This window comes from Podarcis raffonei, chromosome 4 (assembly GCF_027172205.1).
Source record: "Podarcis raffonei isolate rPodRaf1 chromosome 4, rPodRaf1.pri, whole genome shotgun sequence".
NCBI lineage: Eukaryota > Metazoa > Chordata > Lepidosauria > Squamata > Lacertidae > Podarcis > Podarcis raffonei.
In genome coordinates, this window is record NC_070605.1 from 21,225,262 (window position 1) to 21,250,934 (window position 25,673).

The following is a 25,673-nucleotide window of genomic DNA, read 5'->3' on the forward strand; positions in this document are numbered from 1 at the left end:
CCCTTCTCTAAGGAGCGCAAGGTGGCATACCAGGTTTTCTCTCCCTGTTCTTTTAATACCCACAGCAACCCTATATATCAGCCTAACCTCGCGTGAGGTGGTTAGCCTCATTGTTTTTTTCTTCTCTGGGGGGACTCAGGGGGACGCATACCCCTAAACATTTTGTGAATCTTTGTACTTTTGTCCATTTACTGTATTTGTTTTTCCTGATTTTAACTATAAAATGGTGATTTTCTTGAGTCAAAATCAGAGTGCCCATAAACATTTTTTTAAGAAAAAAAAGCACTGGTTAAGCGTATATATACATATGTACCGGTATATATGTATGTATGAGTATACACACACACATATACATATGCAGTTATGTATATGTGTGTGTGTGTGTGTGTGTGTGTGTATTTTTGCCTATATATATTGGCAAAAAAACCAAACCCACAACATTCCCCCCAAAAAAGATAAAATATTCGAGATATATATATATATATATATATATATATATATATATATATATATTGTTGTTTAGTCGTTTAGTCGTGTCCGACTCTTCGTGACCCCATGGACCAGAGCACGTCAGGCACTCCTGTCTTCATTCTCTCATATATATATATATTCCTCGCCGTCGAATATATATATATATCGAGGGAGGGTAAGAGACTAAACGGCCAGCAGTATATATACATGTACACATATTCGACGGCGGGGAAGAGGCTAAACGGGCAGCCCGGAAAGGCCTCTCCCCCTCAGAGTCTCCGCCTCGGCGCGGCCCTTGTCTCCGAGCCGGCCCCTGCGCATGGCGCTCCGCCCCTTCTCCTCCTCCGTCTCCCTTGGTTTCCGTTGCGAAGGAAGCGGCGTCGCCGGTTGCTAAGATGGCGGCTGGGCGGCGGCGCCCTGGAGCCGGGCGAGGGGCTTCGGCGGGCGCTTCTGAGGCGGCGGGGAGGGCTCGCTGGAGCCCCCCCGCTGGGCGCTGACGGGGATCCCGCGAGCGAGGCGAAGGGCGGAGAGCGAGGGCGAGAGACGGAGAGAGAAGCCAGAGAGCCGCTGGGTGTGAAGATGGCGGAGGGCGGCTGAAGGTTCGGGGGCGCGTGGATGGAGCCTGGCGGAGGCGCCAACGGCAACGTGATCGGCGGCAACGGCAGCTTGTACTACTACTCCAGCTACGGACGGGCAGCGGGCGGGAGCCAGGCCGCCTCGGCGTGGGAGGCCGAAGGCGCCGCCGAGCCCGCTGCCCCCGGCGCGAGGAGGGGCGTCTCGGAAAGCGCCCTGCCGCGGGGCCTCGGCCGCCGGGCCCTGAGCGCCTTGGGCCCCTCCACGTATCCTCCTCTCAGGGAGGGAAAGGCCGGAGCTCCTGTGGGGCAGGAGGCGAGAGGGCGGGAAAGAAGCGCTTGTTGAGCGAACAAGTGGGGCGCTCAGGCCAGGGAGGACAAAATTTGGCCAGCCGGCCCCCTAAATAGTTCTTATTTTCACAATAATTCATTTTGGTACAGTTGCTTCTTAGGGGTCTTCTCAATAGGCTCGCTGAAACTTCACTGAAATGCCATAATAATAATAACAACAAAACAACAACAACAATAATAATAGCCATCTCCAGGTACAGGGTGGTATATAAGGACAATAAATAATAAAATTAAAAAACAAGTTGGTTTATTATTATAATTATTATAACAAAAACAGAAGTTGCTTTTGTTGTTGTTATCATCATCATCATCGGTGCTTTTTTCCTGAAAAATAGGAAACTCAACACCATGAAGTTGTTACAGTAAGTACCACACTTTTTAACAACAACAACAAGAGATACTGGTACTGTGTACCCTTGAGCATGGGGGGGGGGGGAGTACTGAAATGAAAAACAAAAAAAGCACCTTCAACAAATTAAATGTGGGCTTGGGTGTCTAGGGTTTTCGCTACAGTTTCTGCTATCTTTAACGTCATGATCAGAAATCTAAAGATTCTCCTTGAAAGGGACTTATCAAAAGAGCGTCACGAGTTGCTAAAGGATCAAAGACTGTTTCGTAATCGAGCACGAAAACATTTTCTAGAAACAAATAAAAGGAGGAGGTATGTAAATGTAAGGCATGCTTGATATTTTAGTTGTGGTGGTAAATAATTGTTTGTGGGACGGAGTGGTTCAAGTTATTTTGAAAGGGCAGTTGGTACAGCCCCTCAAGAAACCCTTTTGCGACAGCTACCTTCTTGGAGCAAGGTACTTGAGAGGGTCATGGCAGATGGGCTGCAGGTGTATTTGGGGAGACATACTATTTAGACCCATTTCAATCTGGCTTCAGGTCCATTTGGGGCATTGGTTGGTTCTTTTCATTGATCAGCTGTATCAGAAGATATACAGTCTTGTTAGTCCTACTGAATCAGCAGATTTTGATAGTTGGACCACAGTTTCCTCCTTCATTGGCTCTGGTGGGCTGGCATAAGAGGCACTGTGAAATTCTTGATTCTGCTTCTGGCTGAAAGACTGCTTCCAGGTAGAGGCAAAGGGGAGACTTCAGCTTAGCCTGATGGCAATTAGGTTGTGGGAGCCTGCAGGGCTCTGTCCCCCCCCCCCCCCGTCTTGTTTAACATATACGTAATGCTGCTGAGCAAGCTCATCAGGCGATATGGAGCATACATAAGTATGTTAAGGATACTCACCTTGTGTTTCTTCCTACCTTCTAAATCTGGAGAGGTTCTGCTGGTGTTAGATCAACGACTGGAGGCAGTAATGGGCTTGATAAGGGCCCATAAACTGAAAGTGAATCATAACAAGTCAGAGGTCAGTATTTACACCATTTAAACTGTCTGCGGATGAACGTCAGCTCCCTTGGCCAGTAAAGCAAGATGAGTGCCGCAACCCCAGAGTCGTTCGCGACTGGACTTAACTGTCAGGAATCCTTTACCTTTAATGTCCAGTAATTGAACAGATGGCCTATTCTAGCTGGGGATACATTTGCTCTGAGGAAACAGGTGCACATTCTGGATTTGCTGTAAAATTAATCTCTGTCACTGGAAGCCCAAGTGGCTTGGAGCTCTGATACCAGCTATGGTCATTCCTGGACAGGGATAGTGTGGCTACAGTGATCACGCTCTGATAAGCTACGGGAAGAGCAATGACAGATTTGCCAGCAGAGCACCCAGTTCCGAAGAGTCTACATTGCCTGCCTGTGTGCTATTAAGTTAATTTCAGGTGTTTAATGTTGACTTGAATGGCGTAGGAAGGATCCAGTTACCACAGTGCCTCCCTCTGTATCCCCCTACCCAGGCCTTATGATCAGCTGAAGAAGCCCTGCTGCTTGTTTCATTGCTGTGTGTGATTCATGCCTCTGTGACATATGAAAAGGCCTATTTGATGGTGGCTCCCTGGCTGTGGAATGCTCTTTCACTTAAAATTTGACTGGTGCTTATATTGATTGAATTTTGTTGACAAGTAAAAACTACCTCTTTAGCCAGCCTTTTAATGATGTAGGATATGTTAGGCCACAGATACCTGGAGGAAAAAGTATTAGTTGTAACATTTATGGATTTTATATCATTTGAATGTTTTATTGCTATTTGTTTTGTTTGCTACTTGTTTTATAATTGCAATACCCTGCCCTGGGATCATTTGGTTTGATAGAGTAGAATAAAAATGAAGCAAATAAATAAAATACGGTAATGTTCAAATGATACTCTTTAAACTTAGAATTTATAAAATGTTGCAGATTAACTGAGGTCCTAATCTAATTATGAGTTTCCAATGTGGCCATGAAAATCTAAGAAGTAGGAAACCATGGCTTAAAGTTTAAATTAAATATAAATTTCTTTCAGGATAGGCAGTGTGGCTAGAATAAAGGTGATCATGCCTAACACTTAAAGTGGTGGCCTTTTGAGATAAGTGCTAAACTAAATCATACCTGGAAGATTGAGTATCTTGTTTACTTCTTGTTAGACTCTTGCTTTGCCCTGCTGCAGTCAAGAAATGTTCAGAGTTCATTAGTTTGCACAATGCGAAATAGTATACTTTCATGTAACAATAGATTCCTTGAGTCAGTGTCTGTGTTATGAACTGCTGCTAGTATTACTTTCTGACATGATACTCTTCTTAGTACAAGAGGCACTTGGTACAGATTTCAACAAGCAGGAACTTGCGATAAATCACAGATTTAGAGAGGGAGTTAAAGAATAGGGGCAATGCAGTGGACGTATTTTCATTAATTAAAATAGTTATATCCTGCCTTTCCTCAAGGGAGCTAAAGGTGGCTAACAACAATAAATTAAAATGATAAACACATGAGAACAATAACACCCCCAAAAACAGTAATGAATCCCATCCTGGGACCACTTGATTTAATGAAAAAAGTTGTAGCTTATCCTCAACACAGACCCTATGTCCAAACTGTCACCAAGAAGCTGAAGAATAGGGAGGCACATTCTACCTGATAGGAGGTTGATGGGGAACTAGTCTCCATTTTGTTGGGATTATTTGTACATAGAATAATTTATAGTTTTCAGGTATTATATTCTTTCACTGTTAGAAATCAAGCTTCTATGCCAAACAAAGAAGTAAATCTCCCCTGGATTCACAAAGCCCCGAAGGAACAGAATATACACTTTAAAGTATATATGTTATCCCTTGCTTGATGTGCCAAGAAATTGAATAAATCTTTCTAAGAGTACTTTTTATTATAACAGTAAATCTTTATATGTTTTGAATGCAGCTTTTCACTCATTAATACAGACTTTTCTGCTAAAAATCTGAAAGATTATTTGTTCTTTATCCTGGGGGTGCCACATATGCTAGCAATCAGATCTAGTTACTCCATGGTAGCTTATTACTTCATTTCCCAGTGCTCAAAGGTGAGCTTGCAGATACCAAGAGGGAAATCAGTGATTGTCATGTCAGGGAATGGGTATTTAAGAGTGTGTGTGTGGAGACAGAGATGGGGAGGCAAGGTCTGTGCATTCAAACATGCAAGTGGAGCCAATCCACACTCTTCCTGGCACATGCCAGGAGAGAGGTCAGGACATGACAGAGTTTGAAACATGCTTCTTAATATGAATCACTGATGTATTTGGACAAAGAAGGATTTAAGCAAAATGGTGCGAGCCACTTACCATGGTGATTATTTTTATTGAAAGCTGTAGTTGTTTTTACACAGAGCACTTGAAGAAAAATGGAAGGACGTTGAAGAAAAAGAACAAAAATTCAGAGAACAAATTTTGCTGCAAAGGAAACTGAAACATCAGGAAGCAACTGAAAGGTTCCAGCGTGGTCATATTCCACTTTCACAACGGAAGAAAGTAGAAGGTTTGCATATTGCAAATGCAGCTATATCTATAATTCTTGCATTATAATGCGTGTTAGAAATAGTTTTCATTCCAGATTAGTATCTGTCAAAAAAACAAATATTGCAATACCTAGGGGCCATTCCATAAGTGTATATTAAATGAACAAATTATCTTTTCCTTTTAAAAAATAAATAGTTTAAAAAGTGAAATAATGTTATCCAAAAAAAACCCCACCATGCCCACAATTGTGTTGATCCTGCAGAATGCGTTATTGTAAGCTTAACTTAGCCATCTGAATAGCCAGAAAGGTCAGGAACAACATGTGCTAGACAATGAGAAATATATATAAACAGGAGGAAGTCTATAATTTTCATAATACTGTTTTAGTGTGCTGACTGACCCATGGATTGTTGGGGTTTTGAGTAGTGGCCTCCTTACTGCTACTTCTGTTTAATCCCATGTATGCTCTTGGTGGAGCCAATGCAATGCTCTTCATACTGTGCCCACCAGCAATGTGTGGTGTTGGGTAGCCAGGAGAACAAAGCAGCTGCATCTTACCAGTTCCTTCTGCCTACCATTATGCACTTGCCTAAGCAGGTCTTGGTCTCTGCTCCAGCAGTGTAGCAGCCCCCACCTGGGGCAGACCAAAGTTGTTGAGTTTGGGTTTTTTTAGGAAAGTTGTTGAGCTTTCAGGACAAGGGGAAAGGTGACAGAAAGAAGTAAGAGGTGCTTTTTTAGCTCTGGCCACAGCCTCTGCTTTCGTGAAACCACTGGTGGGGTTTTCCCATAGATCATTGGATGCAAAACAGCTGGCAATCCCTGATCTAGTAACACAGTTGTGAGCACAGAAATAGGTTTCCAAAGGCAGATCTACACTACTGACAGTGTAAAAGGCTGCTGTGCTTTGGGAGCACTGCATCTGTGATGCAAGTTTGGCTCTCTAGCCTAAGATTAGCTGTGTCAAAACTGACAATTTTGATTGAGCATTAGTTTTGGGAGGGTGCAGTGCCTCTTCAATGTTAACTGCAGCAAAGAGCAGTAATTTAAGGGGTGAAGAGACTGTGCAATGTGGAAGACTTTGAATCTTGTGATAATATAACCACTGGCACATGTATTACATAATGCTGACTTTGATTCTATGATTCAGCCTGCAATCGATTTCATTTCAGTTTTTCTGTATTTTTGTATGTGATTCTTTGCCTTGGAAACCTGGGTGTCCTTAGGTAGGGGTGTATGTAGAATGATGCTGAGCCTTTACTGTTAGTGACCAGGATTGCAAACTGTTTAAACTCATTAATTTCAAATTACTTCATGTATCATTGAAGTTGGTTTCATACGTAAACAAACTTCATTACTGGGCAGTCCTATGAGATGTAATTTTGTATATTTCAGGTTGTTTTAGTATTTAAATACAGGATCCCTATTTCAAACTTGTTTTTGATGACACAGCATAACAGTTGTGAACGATTCACAAACACACATTTGGTTCTGCTCCAGTCTTTATAATTCTCATGAGTTATAAGGTACTCTCTCAGGGGCATCTAACAGTTGTGAACACAGACAGTCTGATGTCTCAGTCAACTTTCCAAGGTTGAAACTATGTGATATGGTATTTCACTTAAATATTCTTCTCCACTCAGGAAGTCATGAGTGCATCACCTCCGATTCTCAGTGGATGTTTCCTATCCACTGATCAAATGAAAGACAAAAAAACAGCATTGGTAATGATGCATTTTGATTTGACTGTGAAACTTCTCCAGGGATTTCTTACTTGTTTTTTTCATAAAAATTATACACCAAGTTTATACATCAAAACTTTTGATGGTTAACGAATTAATTTCATTGTGTGTGCCTGTTTCTTCATAATTAATTACTGAATTAAAGGAAGCCACCCATGAATAATATTATTGATATAAATATCAATCAATACCAGGCCATAGCTCAGTGGTAGAATGTCTGCTTTGAGTGCAGAAATGAACTGGGAGCCAGAGATTTTCTCCTTTGCATGGCCTGTTGGGTGCAGAAATTATTTAACTGCTGCATTTTATTTATATTACTTTTCAAAACAAGGGTGTACTTTCATATATATATATATATATATATATATGTATGTATGTATGTATATATATATATATATTCTGCTTTTTTATTTCATTACTAATATTTTTATGAATTGTTAAGCTGCCTTTAATGTCATTTATGGCAGAAAGATAGCAAGCAATCTAAAAAATAATAATTTTGACCAGACATTTCTTATAGTCACTGCCCTCCTCTCCTACCTTTATCAGGGCTTTCTATTTCCACCTACCAAAAAACATCTACTGGCACAATCTACCAGGAAGTTTTTTTATATGGACCCCATTAAAATGAACTGGACTGAAATAAATAGCAGAAGTAGGCTATTGTGGATTGTTCTCTTTTTTTGTCCCTTATATTGCATACTCCTTGTTGCAATCACATATGCTTAATTTAGGGTCCAGTATCATTTGTAAATTTAGCCTTAGTTGTAAATACACTATCATTATCGGATGCCTCAAAAATTCAAAAAACAGTTTAGGAATTGCAGTAATTGTTGGTGCATTTAAATAAGTCAGAGTGTGCAGAGTTTGCAAAGCCATGCTGTATGGGAACAACAAGGCAGAAGAAGAAGTTAAGGACTATAGTAGTAGAGGGCTGATGTGGGCACAGTTTTAGAATTGTAGGAGCTTTCTAGGGGTGGGGAACTATTCCTGAGTTTTTGTGTTTAAAAGCTTGACCTTTTATTCAATATTTCTAAATGCTGTCATTCTTTTTAATTCCTAGTGCAGAGAAAACCAGAACCTAAATTAGATGAGGCTTTTAAGAAAATTCAAGTAACAGGATTACATTTGTCACCATCCAAAGTCATTGGAAGGTAGATATTTTATTTAATTCAATCATAAAATTGCTGCAGTACTTGTGGGCGGAAGCTAAATGCAAGATCATATAAAATATGCTTTTCCTCATTCCCTAGTGAACAGTGTTGGGTGAGGTGAGGCCATGGGAAATTTTCCTTCCATTAACTTCTGTAAATTAACGTATTAGAATCCAGGCCCAATTTTGGGTGAGCCTTCCTTCATTCAACAACTGCCACATCAAATCCCATGTTGTCCAAGGTCCCCACAACTCTCCTAAGAAGCTTTTCAGAGGTGCAGGTAGCTGCAGGAAGGGACAGAAAACTTGCTTTCTATGAAGAGGACACATATTTCCCCCAGAAATATGCATTTAGTAAAGCAAAGTAAGAACTTAATGCAGTATATAAAATGCAGCTAAATGCAACACCAGCAGAATCACTTTATTCCTAGTTTGGGGCAAATTTTTACTGAAATATGTTTTTCACAAGTACCTTCTATAGTACCTTATAGCTACTAAATTAATTTTAGTGTGCAGAATGTTTCACTTTAGATGTAATTTTTTACTGTGAAACTTTTTGTGAAAGTAGTAAAAATGTAGCTGGAAGTGACTATAATGTTTCTTCTCTGCAAGAGCTGCTGACACAACTTCCTCAGCTACTAGAAATGATCCCTTTTCCTGGAAACAGAGCTCAGTGAAAGCTGGCTGTGATAGGATAATGCAGGAAAACAGTGGTTCAAACCCGGACAATTCCCAGCTTCTCTTCCAACAAAATCTGAATGAAATGCAGCAGCAACTACAAGAACAACATTTCAGCAACCTTCAGGTATGATGTCCTGGCAGTTATTTACATCCTCTTAAAGGTGCAATTCATAAACCATCTAAGTAGGAGTACCTAATGTACCAACTTTTTAGACCCATTGCACCTGCTTCAGTGCCAGTTTAAGGATCTAGAAGCCCAGGACTTCTATCACCTTGAAAGGTAAAACAGCATGATAACCCCACACACAAGTAGAACTTCACATGAAAGGACATTAAGATGTTAACAGAGTCTTCCTTATCCTAGGCATGTCACCCCTGTGAAGGTGCACATCACTGCAGAGCCGGGTGTGTTGCAGTATCCTCAGCTGAAGTTGCTGTTGCAGTTGCTTTATCAGTCAAAGAGCATCAAAATCCATTCACTGCTCATGTTTAGGTTTCTTTCAAGCAACTGTATTCAGTTTGGTCTGCTGCTGGAATTGCAAAGCAATACTATAAAAAACTTATTTTTCTTTTGCATCGTTAAGTTGCCACTAGGGGCAGCTGGGGGTTTTCTGGCAAAGCAGATACAATTTTCCAACTGTTGAAGATAATTAGCAGAAAGGGGAGTTGCTTATACAGTCAGACCTCAATTGTCGAACGTAACCCATTCAGAAAGCCCGTTTGGCTTCCGAAATGTCTGACGACCGAGGCGTGGCTTCCAGTTGGTTGCAGGAGCTTCCTGCACTCAAGTGGAAGCCACGTTGGACATTCGACTTCCAAAAAACGTTTGAAAACTGGAGCATTTACTTCTGGGTTTTTGGCATTTGGGAGCCGAAACATTCCAAAACAGAGGCATTCGGGAGCCGAGGTTTGACTGTAAATATGTAAGAGTTTAAACATACAGACAAATAAATGCTACAGAGTAACCACTGACATTGTTTCACTGTGGTGCTTTGCTTTGAAACTCACATTTAATAAGCAAGGGTGAGTGGAAAGCAATAGTTGAATAGGCTGCTGTAGTCAATCAAAATCATTGAAATCGACTGTACACCATATCTGTATACATTGTGGCCATTTGAACTCTCACTTTGCGGTTTTACAGGTCTGGTAGGATTACAAAGATTCCTAAAATCCCCCCCTTTTAGGGCATATAAAAAGGTCACTATGCCAGTATGAATATTGTTTCCTATTAATATATCCCTTTAAAATCAAACAAAATTTCAGTTCTAAACCTAATTCACTTCCAAACCAGAGTATTGCTGTAATATAGTCACCACAGGGTTTGTATATACTTTTTTGTGATTTTTGAGTTATAGCGCCTGTTTTCAAATAAAATTCAAGGGCCTGCAATAAAAATTACTGGGCTGATATCTAGTAATATTCTTTATCCCAAAGAAACAAGCTTCACTGGTTCTTAATTATAAGCAAGGAAGAGAATTATAAGCAAGGAAGAGATAAGGTAAACTATTTTTATAAGACTTAAGCTGAAAACAATGAAGCAAAATCATCATTAGTTTGGATGCTATTGTGGTTTCCAACTACAGTGGTACCTCAGGTTAAGTACTTAATTCGTTCCCGAGGTCCGTTCTTAACCTGAAACTGTTCTTAACCTGAAGCACCACTTTAGCTAATGGGGCCTCCTGCTGCTGCCACGCCGCCGGAGCACAATTTCTGTTCTCATCCTGAAGCAAAGTTCTTAACCTGAAGCACTATTTCTGGGTTAGCCGAGTCTGTAACCTGAAGCGTACGTAACCTGAGGTACCACCGTATCTGATAAAAAAAATTAACACATTTCTATACCTCCCTTCATTTCTCAAAGTGGTTCACAACAAATTTTAAAATACCTTTAAAATATCTTAAAACAACAAATGCAGCAGCATACAGAAACCAGGGCAAATACAACAAGATGGTATTAATGGCTAGCAAAAGCCTGGAAAAACAAGTGAGCTTTTAACAAGCACACATTAGCACTGGCGCTTAACTTATTTTATTCCTGCCAGGTTGTGTATCCCAGGGGCTTTCATAGGTAATTTCTGTCTAAACTTGCAGCACCAGACATTTGAAAAAACATTCAGCTAAATAGACTGAAATTAGAGCTAGAAAAATCTCAGGCATGTGGCTGCCTATAAATTCAATATACAACTGAAGTGAGTTCATCCCTGTGCAGAAGTGGCACCCAAAATGTGCGGTGTATGAGAACTTGCAATATTTTTCTAGCACTGAAAATCAGTGACCAAATAGAAGCTCCAGTTAAGAATACTGGCTGTTTGTGACATTTTTAGCACACTTCATCCTGTATTCAGAATGATATTCTTACTTGCAGAGATGACTTGAAAAAAGGTCTTTGAAATGTATTCTTGAAAAATTCTACAGTTTTCTATCAAATTATTCCCAACTTTTTCCTTTTTGATTTGGTAGAGTATCCACAAGGACATATTGATGTTTATTTGAAATGCAAACCTGAAAATCTTACTACTTTTCACACACAAAAACATAAGGACCTCCCTGATTTCCCTAATTTTTAAACTTTACCAAGAAGATGTGTCTTAGTGATATTTATAAGCTGTTTGCTTTTCTGTCTTAGGATTTTCATCAAGAAGTGAATGACATAGCCCATACAGAAAGTGTTTGCAGTGTGGACAGTCTTGAGGCTGCAGAACCAAATGAAGGTTGCACAACACCCAGTGAAACATCTTCTTTATCTGCACAGTTGGACTCCTCAGTCCACAATTCAGAGGAATTACAGACTAGAAATAAAAGTTTCTCTGATGAAACTGACATGACTTTTTCTAAAAATCAGCATGTAAATAATTGGCTTACAAATTTAAATACCTCAAATTTCCAGACAACCTCCCCCTTTCGTGATATTTTAATAAAATACAATGTCATACCTTCTGACGAGGACACATGCAGTCCTGATCAGAAATCATTTGTTCAAAGTAGGTCTGAACAAAGAGAGACTGCAGGAGATGCTTCTGATGAGAATCTAACCTTTGCACAAAATGAAAGAGAAGAGAAAAGTTTTCTGTCAAAACGTCAGTCTTCAGGCACAGAGGGTCCTGTAGCTACTGACAGCCCGGTACATGAAATAAACAAAGCTTGGGCTGTCCCTGATCCTTCAGTTGTTTCACTACAAGAGAGAAATTCTCAGCTTCCCCAGAACAGAACCTCATCAGCACACGTCTCCTGTCAACAAACTGCAACCCCTGCGGTCTTTCCTACTGCCCCTTACAACAACAGCTTCTCAGTTAATTGCATCGAGAAGGGAAATGATCATTCAGCAAGATGTACTGAAGATATAGACTGTGTGGCAAATGCTAAACATGAAAAGGTTGTAGCATCTTTGTTTGAAGAGATGTGTAAAGGTTGTATAAATCAACAGAATGCTAATGGAGATAATGAAATGACTAAAAATAGTTTATCTATGTCTCATGAAGATTCCACTGCTAATCTATCTGATCTTGACCAACAAGGGAACAACTCCAGTGAAGAAAAAGTAGTGAAATTTCCAAAAAGCATATTGAAAAAAGAATCTAAGTATGAACTTAGCAATTTCAAGGCAGTAGTTGTCAACAGGGGGGTCAGATTTGGGACTCAGCCTGTGATTCCTAGAGACAGTGTTGAATTGGCAAAAATGAAAGGGAAAGATGCAGAGCAAAAGAACTGTAAAAAACTTAGGTGGTTTGATGAAATTAACAGAGCAGTGGGTGATGAAAAGCATTCAGAACAAAATATCATTGAAATACCTCATGCACAGCCCAGATCACCTGGTTCTCAAATTAGAGCTGCCACTTCTAGAACTAATGTTAGAAGCATTCCCGCTTGCACTCTCAATTCTGTTTTTCCAGAATATCCCCAGGAGAATTCTCAGGCATCTGCAAAAATTGCTACTGTTAAAGACTCGGATAATGGGATGCAGAATGCTTTTGTATCTAAAGGATATCATGTTGCTAGACAAGCATGGATGGCGCCAAGAGGTGAAGAAATACCCCTAATATATAATTGTGAACTAAAAAATCCCAAAAGCAATCCATGTAAAAGTAGAACGAAATTGATCAAAAGACCAAAATCTGCCAAAGCCACATCAACTTTCACAACTAAAAACCGAAAGGGCACCATTATCCGACCACAGTCTGCTAGCGAAGCCACAAAGGTTATGAAAACTCAGGGCAAAATCATGGCACCTCACCCACCAAGTAAGCCCATACCAGGCAAAAAAATGGATGAAAATCCAGCAGACAGTGTGTCTCAGTCAGGAAATCTTTGGAAAGCTCACACAGATACTGAAAACAGTCATTTTTTACCTGAAGGTCAAGATTTATGTTCGGATACTACAGATTCTCCATCTTCAGGTACTGCTTGCAATTCACAGGTGGCCACTATGCGACCTTCGTATAGCATATTTACCTATGAGCTGTTGAGGAAGAAAAAGGCTACTGGTCAAGCAGTTGCCCGGTGCAACAGCTTTTCAAAAGGAAACGCTGTGTACTCAGAAAATGGATTATGTCGCGATCGCACACCAACCGATGAAGAAATCACAGTTTTGTGGCAAGGGGTGCATCGTGCACTGGCTCAAAAGGATGGTGCTGCTGGTAAGATTTATGTGTTTTCACTGAATTAGAAGGATTTATAAGACTGTATATTTGATAAAATCAGAACTAATAACAGAGGGCCCATTCAGAGGGACTTTGAAAAAAGTTTAATTTCAGGCATATTGTGCCAATCTCACATTATCGTCAGAAATAACAAAAGGGCAGGAGTGTACTGAAAGAGAAAGACCAGACTGGACATACTTCCTTTCAAAACCAAGACAAAAATTGTTTCTAACAAGTGGTATTCTGCCCATTACTGGTTTTAGTCAGTCCCTGACCATGACAGTTACAAATAGGTGTGACTAGCTCAGCCCTGATGAATGTGGATAAAACCACAGTGGATAAAACCACAGTGCCTTTTCTGACTGGAGGATAAAAGCTCCTTTAGAATTTTTAGTAGAGCTGAATCAAGCCATCCCTGATGCATTTTCATATATAAACAAGCCCAGCTCTGGGTTTGGAGGAGCCATGAGCAGGCTGCCCTCACCCAACCCAGCACCTCCCACTGTTTGGACACCCTGATGTTAACAATACTGCAGCCACCTCCTTCCCCCTCACAAACAGGCTTATTTGGCAGGGGGCCTGGAGCCAAGTAGGTTATCAGCTCTGCTCGACACCTGGTGGCTGCCATATTTATCTCCCACAGTGTTGCTGACCTTGACTTGCCAAATGGAATGAAGTAGCCATTTCCTCCCAGTACTTTTTAGTGCCAACACCACCAGATTAGCCCACTTGCAAGGGGAAGGAGAGGCTGACAACTACAGGAGTTCTCAGTGGCAGCAGGTACTAGAGGCAGTCCAGGCAGGATCAGTGGCGGAGCTTCATGCTCTGGCACCGGGGGGGGGGCAGAGAGCAGGCGGGGCGGGGCAGGGGAATGGCACCCAGCGCAGGCAGGGGGCAGCTGCAATGGCACCCCACCAGGATCGCGCTGCCATGGCTGTGCGCTCCCCCCGCTCCCCTCTTCCTCCTCCAGCGGGCAGGATATCAGCCCTGGTAATGCAAGCAGATTTCCCAGTATGTTGTAAATCTCAGCTCATCTGTAATTTCAAGGTGGGATTACTGCACTGAACTCTTTGTGGGGATGTTGAAGATGGTCCCGAGGCTACAGCTAGCACGCAACATGATGCCTAGGTTGCTTATGGGAGCAAACTGCCACCAGCATATATAACATATTGCCTGTGGGATCTGCACAGGCTACAGAGCCAAGTTCAAGGTTTTGGTATGAACATACAGTGGTACCTTGGTTTGCAACCATTTTAGATGACGATGACGACAACCATTATGGATTACAACCACGTCAAACCCGGAAGTGTGTGTCCCTTTTTTTGGATTACAACCCACCCACCCTTTTTTTGGAGGCCCCATTAGTGAAAGCGCGCCTTGGGTTACAACCTGTTTTGGTTTACAACCGTACCTCCGGAATGGATTATTGTTGTAAACCAAGGTACCACTGTATAAGGCCCTACGCAGTTTAGGACTAGGTTACTTGAGAAACTGCCTTATTCACTATGTACCTAGTAGGCCACTGCATTTTGCAGGAGGATCTCTCCCTGAAGTTCCTAAAATATCAGAATCCCACTACACAGTAATTTGAAGCAGGTGTAGCTGTCACTGTTAAGTGAAAAGCATCCCTATTGAGATACAACAGGTGCCCACTATCTGGAGTTTCCAGAAACAACTGAATATGCTTTTGCTTCACTTTGCCTTTCCAGCTGGATGGCAGGGGGCAGGGGGAACATGTCTCTGCCTTATGTATTGTATTGTATTATATTGTATTTAAATTTATTTTTACTTGTTTCACTTGTTTTGTTTTATGGTTGTAAATTGCCTGTAAATTTATCTGAAAGGTGATTTATTAATTCAACATCAATAATAATATTAGTAGCTGTTATCTGATATAACAGTTTGTTACTAATGAAGTGAAAGTTCATTTTTGTTAATGACTGAGTGCTTTGGCTGTCATCTAACAGAGTCTTGGACAGTGTGCTTAAACGTGTGGTGCTTCAGTAATGAAGGGAGATTGGATGCGCCTTGAGTGAATGTTTAACTTACGCATTCATACATTGATTTGGTCTAATCATCTGCTGGTAAATTAGGTCTTGCTGCAACTTCACCCCACATGCCTTAAAGCAATTGGGTGAAATAATACAGCTGGTTGTAAAACACACACACATTCCTGACTAATTTCTGAACTGCTGAGTGAAGTTAGCCTGACAATGTAATTTTTAAATCTTCTTGTGTGTTTTTCTTTTATTTCAGGAGATTCACAACATGGTGTTACACTCTGTAATAATTCAAATAATGGCGACTTGCAACCCACTAGACCTAATGTGACTCACATCACAATTGATGGTGGCAATCTGATGGGCAGTATTAAATCAGGTGTCAGAGTGAATCCAATATTTGCTTCTCCACCAAGCAGTAAGGTTCTTCCTTTATCAAATTTTGTTGGGGGGGGGAGAAAACGAGAATATATATAGGCCAAATTTAATGAATCTTGAATAATAAAGCTTATACAGTAATATATGTATAGTTAAGGAATATCTTTAGTCAATGAGCCATGTATGAAGTTTGGATTGAGTCTGGGCCAGTCACACTTTTTGAAGTCTCTCAGCCCCACTCACCTCACAGAGTGTTTGTTGTGGGGGAGGAAGGGAAAGGAGAATGTTAGCCGCTTTAAGACTCCTTTAAGGGAGTGAAAGGTGGGACATCAAATCCAAACTCCTCCTCCTCCTCCTCCTCTTCTTCTTCTTCTTCTTCTTCTTCTTCTTCTTCTTCTTCTTCTTGTACCCTAATTTCAATTCTGTATTTTCCACACTGGCAACTTTTTGAGAGTAAATACAGTCATACCTCATGTTACGTCCACTTCATGTTACGTTCTTTCAGGTTACGTCCCGCGGCGACTTGGAAGTACCGGAAAGGGTTACTTCCAGATTTTGCCGCATGCGCAGAAGCACAAAATGATGTCATGCGCAGACATGGCGAATCGCAACCCGCATGTGCGCAGACACGCTGCTGCGGGTTGCGTTCTTTTCATGTTGTGAACGGGCCTCCGGAATGGATCCCGTTTGCAACCAGAGGTACCACTGTAATGTAGAAGGGTACCTGGGATAGGCATGTATGGTTGTGGAACTTTCCTAAGTACTGAGAGTTCATATTGATAAATTAGAGTATGCTGGTATATTCTGAAGTGGTTTCTTCTACAGCTCACATGCTAATCGAGGGCTTTATTCATGAAAATTCTTTTGCACTTGTCTTTTCCAAACATTCCCTTATAATATCGGAACTAGTATAATTTTTAGTATTTTTACCACAAGAGGAAAATTAGAGAATTTGAAAATAAGCTAAATTAACAAATATATCCTTAACTTTTAACTTCATTGATTTGAATTTGCTGCCATCAATAAACTAAAGCTCTATTTAATTAATCTACCAATTAAAGTTTGCAGCTCTAGTTATAAACTACCCCAAATGTTGACCCATAGCTCAGTGGTAGAGCACATTCTTGCCTGCAAAAGATTCCAGGTTCAGTCCCCATCATCTCCTGCTAAAGGAATCTCAGATAGTTGGACTAGGAAAGCCCTCTGCTGGAGACCTAAAGCCCAACCTAGATGTGAGGTGGGAGATCTATAATTGGATTGTCGTTTTGTATAGAGTAAATAGAAGTGGTTTGGAATAGAGCCCATGGTACAGGAGGAAGTTTTTGTTGTTTTCCTCACACGGGTTTTCTGATCCACATCTCTCTCAAACAACACACACCCAGAATTGTACATTTACTCCATGAGGCGAAGCATATATGTACCATACAAGCAGGTTTGCCATCTATCTTGCTCAACATTACTGATATAATCCAAAAGTAAACTCGTTAACCATCTGTATTCCATTTTTCTGCATATTTATTTATTTGTTACTATGTTTTCCCTATATGTGGCTTATAAAAGTGGCTTATAAACAAAAGATAACATTGAAACTATAATTATAATTTAAGTATAAAACAATATAACAAGGTGTGTGTTTTGTGGTGCTTTTTTATCCTTTTCAGCTACTTTTGCCATGACAAGACGAAAACAAAGTATTGAAAATAATGAAAATAAACGCAAGGCTCTTTTAGAACAGAGGAGACAAAAGGCAGCCTCTGCAATATGGAAGCCCACTAGTGTCGTACAGGTATATCTGATAAATTTCTGACTGAAAAATACCAAAAATTGCTGTCCTAGGGAAATGGATGCTGTATCGTGCAGTTAAAAAATTAAAGAAAATTAAAAGGTTATTTCCAGTAGAAAAGAGATTCTACAGTTATCTCTAGACTTCTTGCTTCCACTTCTCTGATAAGGCAGAATGTAGAGAGAGGGTATTCTGTACATTATAAAGGAAACTCTCTGGTGGAGTCATTTCACAAATAACTGTTCAGGTTTACTATATCCTGAATATACTTGCATATGTAACCTGTTCATGAGTTATCATAGAGCACTATGTGGGAATCGCAGTCTATTAAATTTTTCTGCTGTAGTTCAGTATCACCACTATCACAGGTTAATGGTCCTCCATAATACAGCAGCATATGTTATAGATGTGTGTGTGTGTGTGTGTGTGTGTGTTTTAAGGCTTTTTCATTATTTGATTTTCATTTCAGAGTAACGTTAGCACTTCTGGACCATGAAATGCTAAGATTTATTTTTTCAAGCAGTTTGATAATAAAATTCTTTTTTTATAGAATACGACACAAGCTGTGAAGCGAGCACCACCTCATTGTGCAAATGATATAGTGCAAGCCATGGGTGGCATCAGTAATTCTGATGAAGGTAATAGAGCATGTTTCAATCTGACTGTTGCTATGAATTATTATTTTACGGTTTTTATTATAAACCTATTCATTGCTAAGTATTGTGTCCTTCCCACTTAAGGAATATCTTTGAATTTTGCATATAAACTCCCATTTGTAGAGTGCTTGTAACAACAAGGTGTTGTACATAAGTCAAAAAAAAAGACACAGTCTTAACACACAAGAGGGTTCCGGGTAGTGAGAAATGGTAAAAGGTTTAAGAACAGTTAAAGAAAACCACAGAAAAAGGGCAATTTTTTAAAAGATCGGGTATCTGTCATGTGTCCATTTCTCACAGAAACATTATAGGAAAGTGATGATAGTCTTATGTCATTTGCTTTCTGAATCAAAAGTGGGGAAAATATTTGGATGCACAGAAAAGGTGTATAAAAAAAGGTAAAGGACCCCTGACAGTTAAGTCCAGTCGCGAACGATGCTGGGGTTGCAACGCTCATCTCGCTTTACTAGCTGAGGGAACCAACGTTCATCCGCAGACAGTTTTTCCGGGTCATGTGCCAGCATGACTAAGCTGCTTCTGACGAAACCAGAGCACGGAAACACTGTTTACCTTCCCACTGAAGCTGCACCTATTGATCTACTTACACTTTGATGTGCTTTCGAACTGCTAGGTTGGCAGGAGCTGGGACCGAGCAACGGGAGCTCACCCCGTCACGGGGATTCGAACCGCCAACCTTCCAATCAGCAAGCCCAAGAGGCTCAGTGATTTAGACCACTGGGCGTCCTCAAACACAATTATAATGTTGCTCGGATAGGGTCATGATGCTCTGTGGGAACAAATATAAATAAAATTATTTGTGAAAGATGCACAAAGACATGTTGTTAGCAATGGAGAAAGGCTGTAAAAGGTGGGTATTAAAACAAATTGACCCCAGGAGCAAATCCAGTTTTTTGTTTGTTTTCTTTCTAACCTTTTCTACAATACACATTTCTTTTATTAGTTTCAGACAGTACTACACAGTTTATGCTGGCAGAAAACTTAGCAAACACATCAGCTACAGAAAGTGACATCTTGATTGATTTGGACACAGTTCAACCATACAAACAGACTACAGTGCTAAACAGACCTGCACGGCAAGGAATGAGTGCATTGTCATTTGAAGAGCACAAAGTTCTTCAGTCACTCGACCGCATTAATCAAAAGCTACTTAGTAAGTAGTCAGCAGATCATGCTATGAAATTCACCAGGGTAGTCAACTCTATCAATACAACTCTCTGCCTGTCTTCTTGGTAGTAGGTTCCACTGAGATCAGTGGGCCTTCCAGTAAGTGCACATTGGTTTGCAGTTTAAATGTAAATAAGCAATACTGCCAGAATAACCATTTCAGCTTCCAACTGTGTTTTCTCCCAGTTTTCTAACAAATATACCATGCAGTGCCATAATAATTATTTAGTTACAAGGCTATGTGATAGTGGAACTGCTGTTCCTAGATTTAGCTTACAGTACAGAAGATGGGAATGTGACAACCTACCTTTCCTTTCCCTAGTCAAAGAGTTGCCCCCATTTGCAGCCAAATGGTATGTATGCAAGAATCGCATGGCAAGGCCAGTTTTTGCACATAAGCACTTTAAAGCAGATTGGAGCCTTTGTGAAGATGGTAGATATAGGGGAGTTCTCTAGGCATGAGGACTCCCATACAACTATAATTGGGGTATTCATTTGTTCAAGCAAAAGTCCATTCTTTTCAAAGATAAAGAACATCCAAAGTTGCTTCAAACCTTACAAATTATCCAATAACAGGTATGATCTCAACAATTTTCTATCCTTCCTGCCTCTCTCTCATGCTTTAGGACCAGAATGTTTTGCTACTCACACACTATTTCAAACTCTATTTTGATTTATGACACATCTGAGATTAGGCAGGGGATATTGATGGAAGGAGGAGATAAGAAGTTCAGAATCCTTTGTCACTTGCTTTTGAACCCACCCCTGTCAGAGGACAAGCTACCTCATTCCACAGGGTAGCCCATCAATTGATGGCCGCCAGACTTAATTCTGAAAGGGGTGCCTACCAAGTGGAATTGGTGGCAGGGTGCCCCTGGCTACAGTGCCACCTTGTTCGTGGATCCCAAAGTACTTCATGCCTGCAAACTGAATAGCCAGAAAAAGCTGAGCTGAACGCTTGAGAACATAAAAGAGCTTTGTACTAGAAGAGTTCATATCTCGTTTCCCACGGTGGCCATTCAAGTGCCTTTTGGAAGCCCCCAAGCAGGGGTTATTGCTCTGCAGCAACTAGCACTTAATGCCCCACCACTTCTGAGCATAGTTTCATATACCGCCATGAATTGTAGGCATTTATAGACCTTCTCTCTACAAATTTGAAATTAAATAATAAAAACGAAATAAAATTAATGCTTCTGCAGCCCTGCAAAGGGAACAAAAACTGTAGGTAGCATAGAGTCTGAATTATTTACAATCTGAAGGAAGAATAAATTATTGTACACCTTGTTTTTCCCCACCATAAACTTGAAATTTCTTATTTTATACTATTTTAGATGTCCATGAAACCATGAAAAAAATACCATCCTCCACAAATGTTTTACAGACTCTTTCCCCTTTGGTAAGCATACCCATTTGCTCCTCAATTGTAAAATGCATATGAACAATATGTTGTTTGTTTATGATAAAGATGCATCAGAGATAATCATCCACTTGTACTCTTTCAAAGACATATGGTTGCCTGCTGTCTGAACCAAAATGCTGGACTACATGAATTTTAATCTGATCCAGCAAGATGTGTTCGTCTAATATCCTGTAATAACTGTGTGCTAATGCATGTAACAGTGTCCTGGATACCTTTTATAAAAAAGAAAAGAAAGAAAGCTGTTTCAGGATGGTATGCAAGAATTTAAGGCAGAGAATAGATAGGAGAGATTACTTAATACATTTCCCATCTGCCATTTCCCCATTCCAATTTCCCCCCAGCTTAGTGGCTCCGCTGCAAAGGAGGCAACTGGAGATCCATCTCAGACTTGCAATATGTGAACAGACCCAAACCTGGTCTCTGTACCTCAAGACTGAGTCCCTGTAAATCTGGGCAGAGTCTAGCCTGCTGTTGGTCTCAACATGTATAAAGGCCTCAACCCAACTGCCTATTTCTTTAGCTATTAATGAAACCCCAGAGAGTGATGCTTGCCTCAGCCAGCATTCAACATCCTCCAGTAGCACTTCAGCACCTCTTTCCTAGAACTATTTGCAACCCCTCTATATGTAAAGTACTCCATGCCAAGTTTCATTTTGAACAGGGGGGATGAATTCAATCCAGCCCACTTGCCCTAGATGAAAGGCTTCCTTTAATTAAGCCTTTCTTCTTGTCCCTCTCCATTCAAGACTCTTGAGAAGGATAAGTAGGGAAGAAGTCTCGGTCATCCTCTTAGCCTCTCAGTGGAATGGACTCCCCTTCATTGGTGGTTTTCAAGCAGAGGTTGGATGTCCATCTGTCATGGATGCGTCTCCACCCCCATTATTCAGCCCAGACACTGAGGTCCAGCTCTGAGGGCCTTCTGGTGGTTCCCTCATTGCAAGAAGTGAAGCTACAGGGAACCAGCAGAGGGCCTTCTCGGTAGTGGCGCCTGCCCTGTGGAACGCCCTCCCATCAGATGTCAAGGAAATAAACAACTGACTTTTAGAAGACATCTGAAGGCAGCCCTGTTTAGGGAAGTTTTTAATGTTTGAAGTTTTATTCTGTTTTTAGTGTTTTGTTGGGAGCTGCTCTGAGTGGCTGGGAAAACAGCCAGATGGGTGGGGTATAAAAATAAAATAAAATAATAATTATTGTTGTTATTACTATTATTATTATTAGTTGAGATTCTTGCATTACAGGAGGTTGGACTAGATGACCCTCGGGATCCCTTCCAACTCTCCAGTTCTAAGATTCAGTGTCCCAGAATATAGGTTGGCCACTTGTCAAATCTCAAAGACCCACTAAGAGCCTAGTCCCTCGATCTGCCAGACATTTTGTCTCTAGGTCTGTTGCACCCAGATTCTGTTTTGCTACACTAACCCACTTGGTGCCTGAATAACTGGCTGTACTCCAACAAGGTGCCTGCTACAGTATTTTCATCCAGGAAACCTTAATGTTGCTTCAGGACTATCTGTACTTGAGCTTGAAACCCAGTTCTCTATGTCACCGGGTCTTGGCTCTGGTATCCAGCATCTCCAAAAACGAACATACACTGCTCGGAACCTATCCTTAGCTCCATCAGTTCCGGAGTGGAGTCACCATCCTTAGCCTCTTCAACTGCAGGCTGCAGTTATGAAGGCCATGAAGATCACTGTTAAGGATAAATAACAATCTTAGTGGTTCTTCTTTCAGTGGCTATAAAAGGGTGAGGTGGTGAGAGCCTTGAGAACTGTACATACCGTAGCTATTCCAGAACAGAGAACCTGTGCCTCATCAGCAAGCTAAGATGGAGATAAGGATAGGTTCGCAGGAGCGATCAGTGCTTTTTTATACGGTTAGAGTCACTACACAGAGATCTAACCTTCGTTCAGAAAGCGAACTCAGTCTCCTATCCATCACAGCAAGGTAGTCTATTATTGTTGGCTGATTAATATCTTACAGCCTTTTAAATATGTCTGTAGGAAGAGGGGGTTGTTTTGTTGTTTTGATTTAATTATTTACTTGTGTTTTATTTTGTATTCTGTGAAGTGGCCTGATATCTTTTGATGAATGGTGGTATATAATAATAATAACAACGTATAGTCAGAATACTTTAAGCTGTTTGTGTTGTGTTTTCTCTTGGTCTTCCAGGTCGCATCTCCCTCATACATGGACATCATTCCTACCATGCAGAGATACAAGAGTGCATCAGGTGACCCTCGAAACCTAACGCAGAGAAGATACTGATTTGGTCTAACAGAGGCTATTGAACTGGGATCTATTTTAATATATTCTCAGCTGCTATCTTTGTAACATAATTATTTGCAACATGCCTTAAATGCTATTAAAAACAACTCAAACAAAATAAAAGATGTAACGCAAGTATTGATTGCTTGTTACCTAGTTTACCTTTAGGGCAAAATATAAATTTTTTATATGCACTTTATTGTAAAATATATTGTATTTTTTTTAAAGAATGGAATACCTCACTTTTAAATGAGTGCTGTTGTTTATAAATTTACTGTACATTTTTAATTAAAAAGAAAAGAAATTATTTTGCTATTGATTAAAAATTATGTATAAGTTCATCTCCCAACTTTATTGCTTTCATTAACTGCTAATAAATTTCTACTACATTTGTAAAAGGTATGTTGTAGAAAATGATAATCAATTATCTGCAGAGCTAACCAGGTTAATAGTTTCATAGTGGTTCTACTCCTAGATTCAGAAAACAATACTTTAAAGTCATAACAATGATAGTTTGCTCAAGCGGCTACTTACTGCATCTCTCTACTCAGTGTCCTAAAAGAAAAATGATATGGCTCATTGAATAACTTGAAGATAACTGAACAATGGTGAAAGGTTTTGGAACATCACTTGTTTTATCTTTTATCCAGTTGCTGTACAAAACCACTGAGAGTTAACTCCCATAAGTTTTACTGCTGAAATTTACCGTACATTTTCAATCACTTTTTAAGACTTGTTTTTATTTTGACATGCCATTTTTTACATGTAGGTATATTCATGAATAAAAGAAACATATATTGTAGAGTCAGAATGGATGTACCAGTATGTGAGAGATTTTATCCCAATACAGGAAAGGATTGCAATTGGGAATCCAGGACTCTGCATGACAAAGTGAGAAGCCCTGACGGCTGAAGGGTTTTCATGAAAGTACTGGCATTTTTGTGGCAATTGGAGACTATGGAGAGACTGATGGTAATCTTCAAAGATACAAGAGTTTCCTAAGAGGGAATGTGGATTGGTTGTCCTGGTCTTCTGTAAACAATGTGAGAAATAATCAGAACAAATGGAACCACACCCATTTAGGATTTGTGTGTGTTTAAACTTTAGACTAAGTAAATCCCATTTTATAGCCCTGAGAGGCTCCCAAAATGACTTACAAATTGGGAGGATATTTCTAGCTTTCCAAGAAAGATTTGAGGAGACCCTGGACAAAGTGCCCTCTTGTGGAGCTCCTAATCTATTGGTGAGCCCTGGCAGCAGTGTCATGTAACAATGCTTCAAACACTACCTGACAGCTGCCATCTCAGTTTTCTACAATGCTGCTGGCTGATGATACATTGGGGAAAATTAAAATAGTAACTGGACCCAGCCAGTCAGAGCACTAGACCAGGAAAACAAATTCAAGGATACCATAGGTCAGGCAACCCCCTGCAGCTGCCCAAGAATGTCTGGTGCTGTTGCTAACTGTCCAAGCAAAATAAGGAGGCAGATAGACTACAAGTATGACATTATAGTTTACAACATAATGTAAGAGCAAACATATGTTCCAAATACACACAACACAGTTCTGTACAATTATTATCTCCTAGTAGGAAAAACAGATATCTTCTCAGATGATCAATTATTATCCTTTCTCCAGTCTGCAACTCAAAAGAGTGAGAAACAGAACAAACGTTTCCCCTTTTCTCATGAAAAAATCTCATATTTGTCTTTTTTTGCCATGTAAGTCAATTTTGCCAGAACTCGCAAGTCTTTACCACACTTCCAGCATCTTCACTGAATAGTTCTTGCTGCTTTTTTTGTATTCTGCAACCTGCTTGTGCTTTTTTCCTAAAAATAATCTTTAGGGGTACTCTTCTTTTGACTCAAGAAAATCACCATTTTAGAGTTCAAATCGGGGAAAATAAATGCAGTAAATGGACCAAAGTACAGAGATTCACAAAATGTTTAGGAGTATCCCCCAGAAAAAAGCACTGCACCTACTCATCAATTTATAACACTTTTTTCTTACTGTCATATTCAGTGAAGAGACCTTATAATTTGCTCTCTGAGAATATTGTCCGAGACATCAAAAATATTACAGCTTTTTGTTTCTTCAACATTTCTGGACTTTCCTCTGCTAATGCCATTATTTCATGTTCTTGTATTTCAGCAGTTTTCTGAGGGGAAAATAGATTGAAAGCTTATCATTTATTTTGTTGTTGGTTTTACAATGCAACATTCGCTGCATAGGTTTTAGTTTTGCTCCAGAAAAAAAAATGCTTCATGTCTGGGCAGATTATAATTCTTTCTGAGATATATCGAATCATAGAATCATAGAGTTGGATCTCTCAAATAAAAGCTTTGTCCCCATTGTGTTTCTTACGTTGGCTTCTCAGCTTACATTTTGTATTGCTGATCAAGCAAATTGACACAGAACTCAAGTTTATGCTTCTTCAATGTGATGCAGCAGCTTCTAGCCCAATTCTAAACCTTCTTTATTGCAAACTGACTTCAAAATCATCAAGTTTATTTGTTGCTTTACAC

The 25,673-nt window shown here is 40.2% G+C and overlaps 1 protein-coding gene across 3 annotated transcripts; it reads left to right on the forward strand.

The window, feature by feature from the left end:
* The first annotated feature begins 811 nt into the window (after window positions 1–811).
* Window positions 812–23,549, forward strand: CEP126 (centrosomal protein 126). 3 transcript variants are annotated; one of them, XM_053385675.1, is made up of 12 exons: window positions 813–1,310; window positions 1,936–2,055; window positions 5,124–5,272; window positions 8,056–8,146; window positions 8,758–8,950; window positions 11,450–13,457; window positions 15,717–15,878; window positions 17,500–17,624; window positions 18,172–18,259; window positions 19,239–19,448; window positions 20,794–20,858; window positions 23,052–23,549. In XM_053385675.1, the coding sequence occupies exons 1-12, from the start codon at window positions 1,087–1,089 to the stop codon at window positions 23,145–23,147; spliced, it is 3,531 nt and encodes a 1,176-aa protein (XP_053241650.1). In that variant the 5' UTR covers window positions 813–1,086; the 3' UTR covers window positions 23,148–23,549. The 3 variants fall into 3 exon arrangements, with proteins under 3 accessions (XP_053241651.1, XP_053241650.1, XP_053241652.1); XM_053385676.1 differs by lacking the exon at window positions 19,239–19,448 and having other exon boundaries at window positions 812–1,310; XM_053385677.1 differs by lacking the exons at window positions 813–1,310; window positions 1,936–2,055; window positions 5,124–5,272 and having other exon boundaries at window positions 8,061–8,146; window positions 8,760–8,950.
* Window positions 23,550–25,673: the final 2,124 nt, after the last annotated feature.

Coding starts and splice junctions, on each gene's coding strand:
- CEP126 (XM_053385675.1), top strand. CDS start 1,087: ATGGAGCCTGGCGGAGGCGCCAACGGCAACGTGATCGGCGGCAACGGC. Junction 17,625..18,171: donor AGCCCACTAGTGTCGTACAG/GTATATCTGATA, acceptor CTTTTTTTATAG/AATACGACACAAGCTGTGAA. Junction 20,859..23,051: donor TACAGACTCTTTCCCCTTTG/GTAAGCATACCC, acceptor TTGGTCTTCCAG/GTCGCATCTCCCTCATACAT.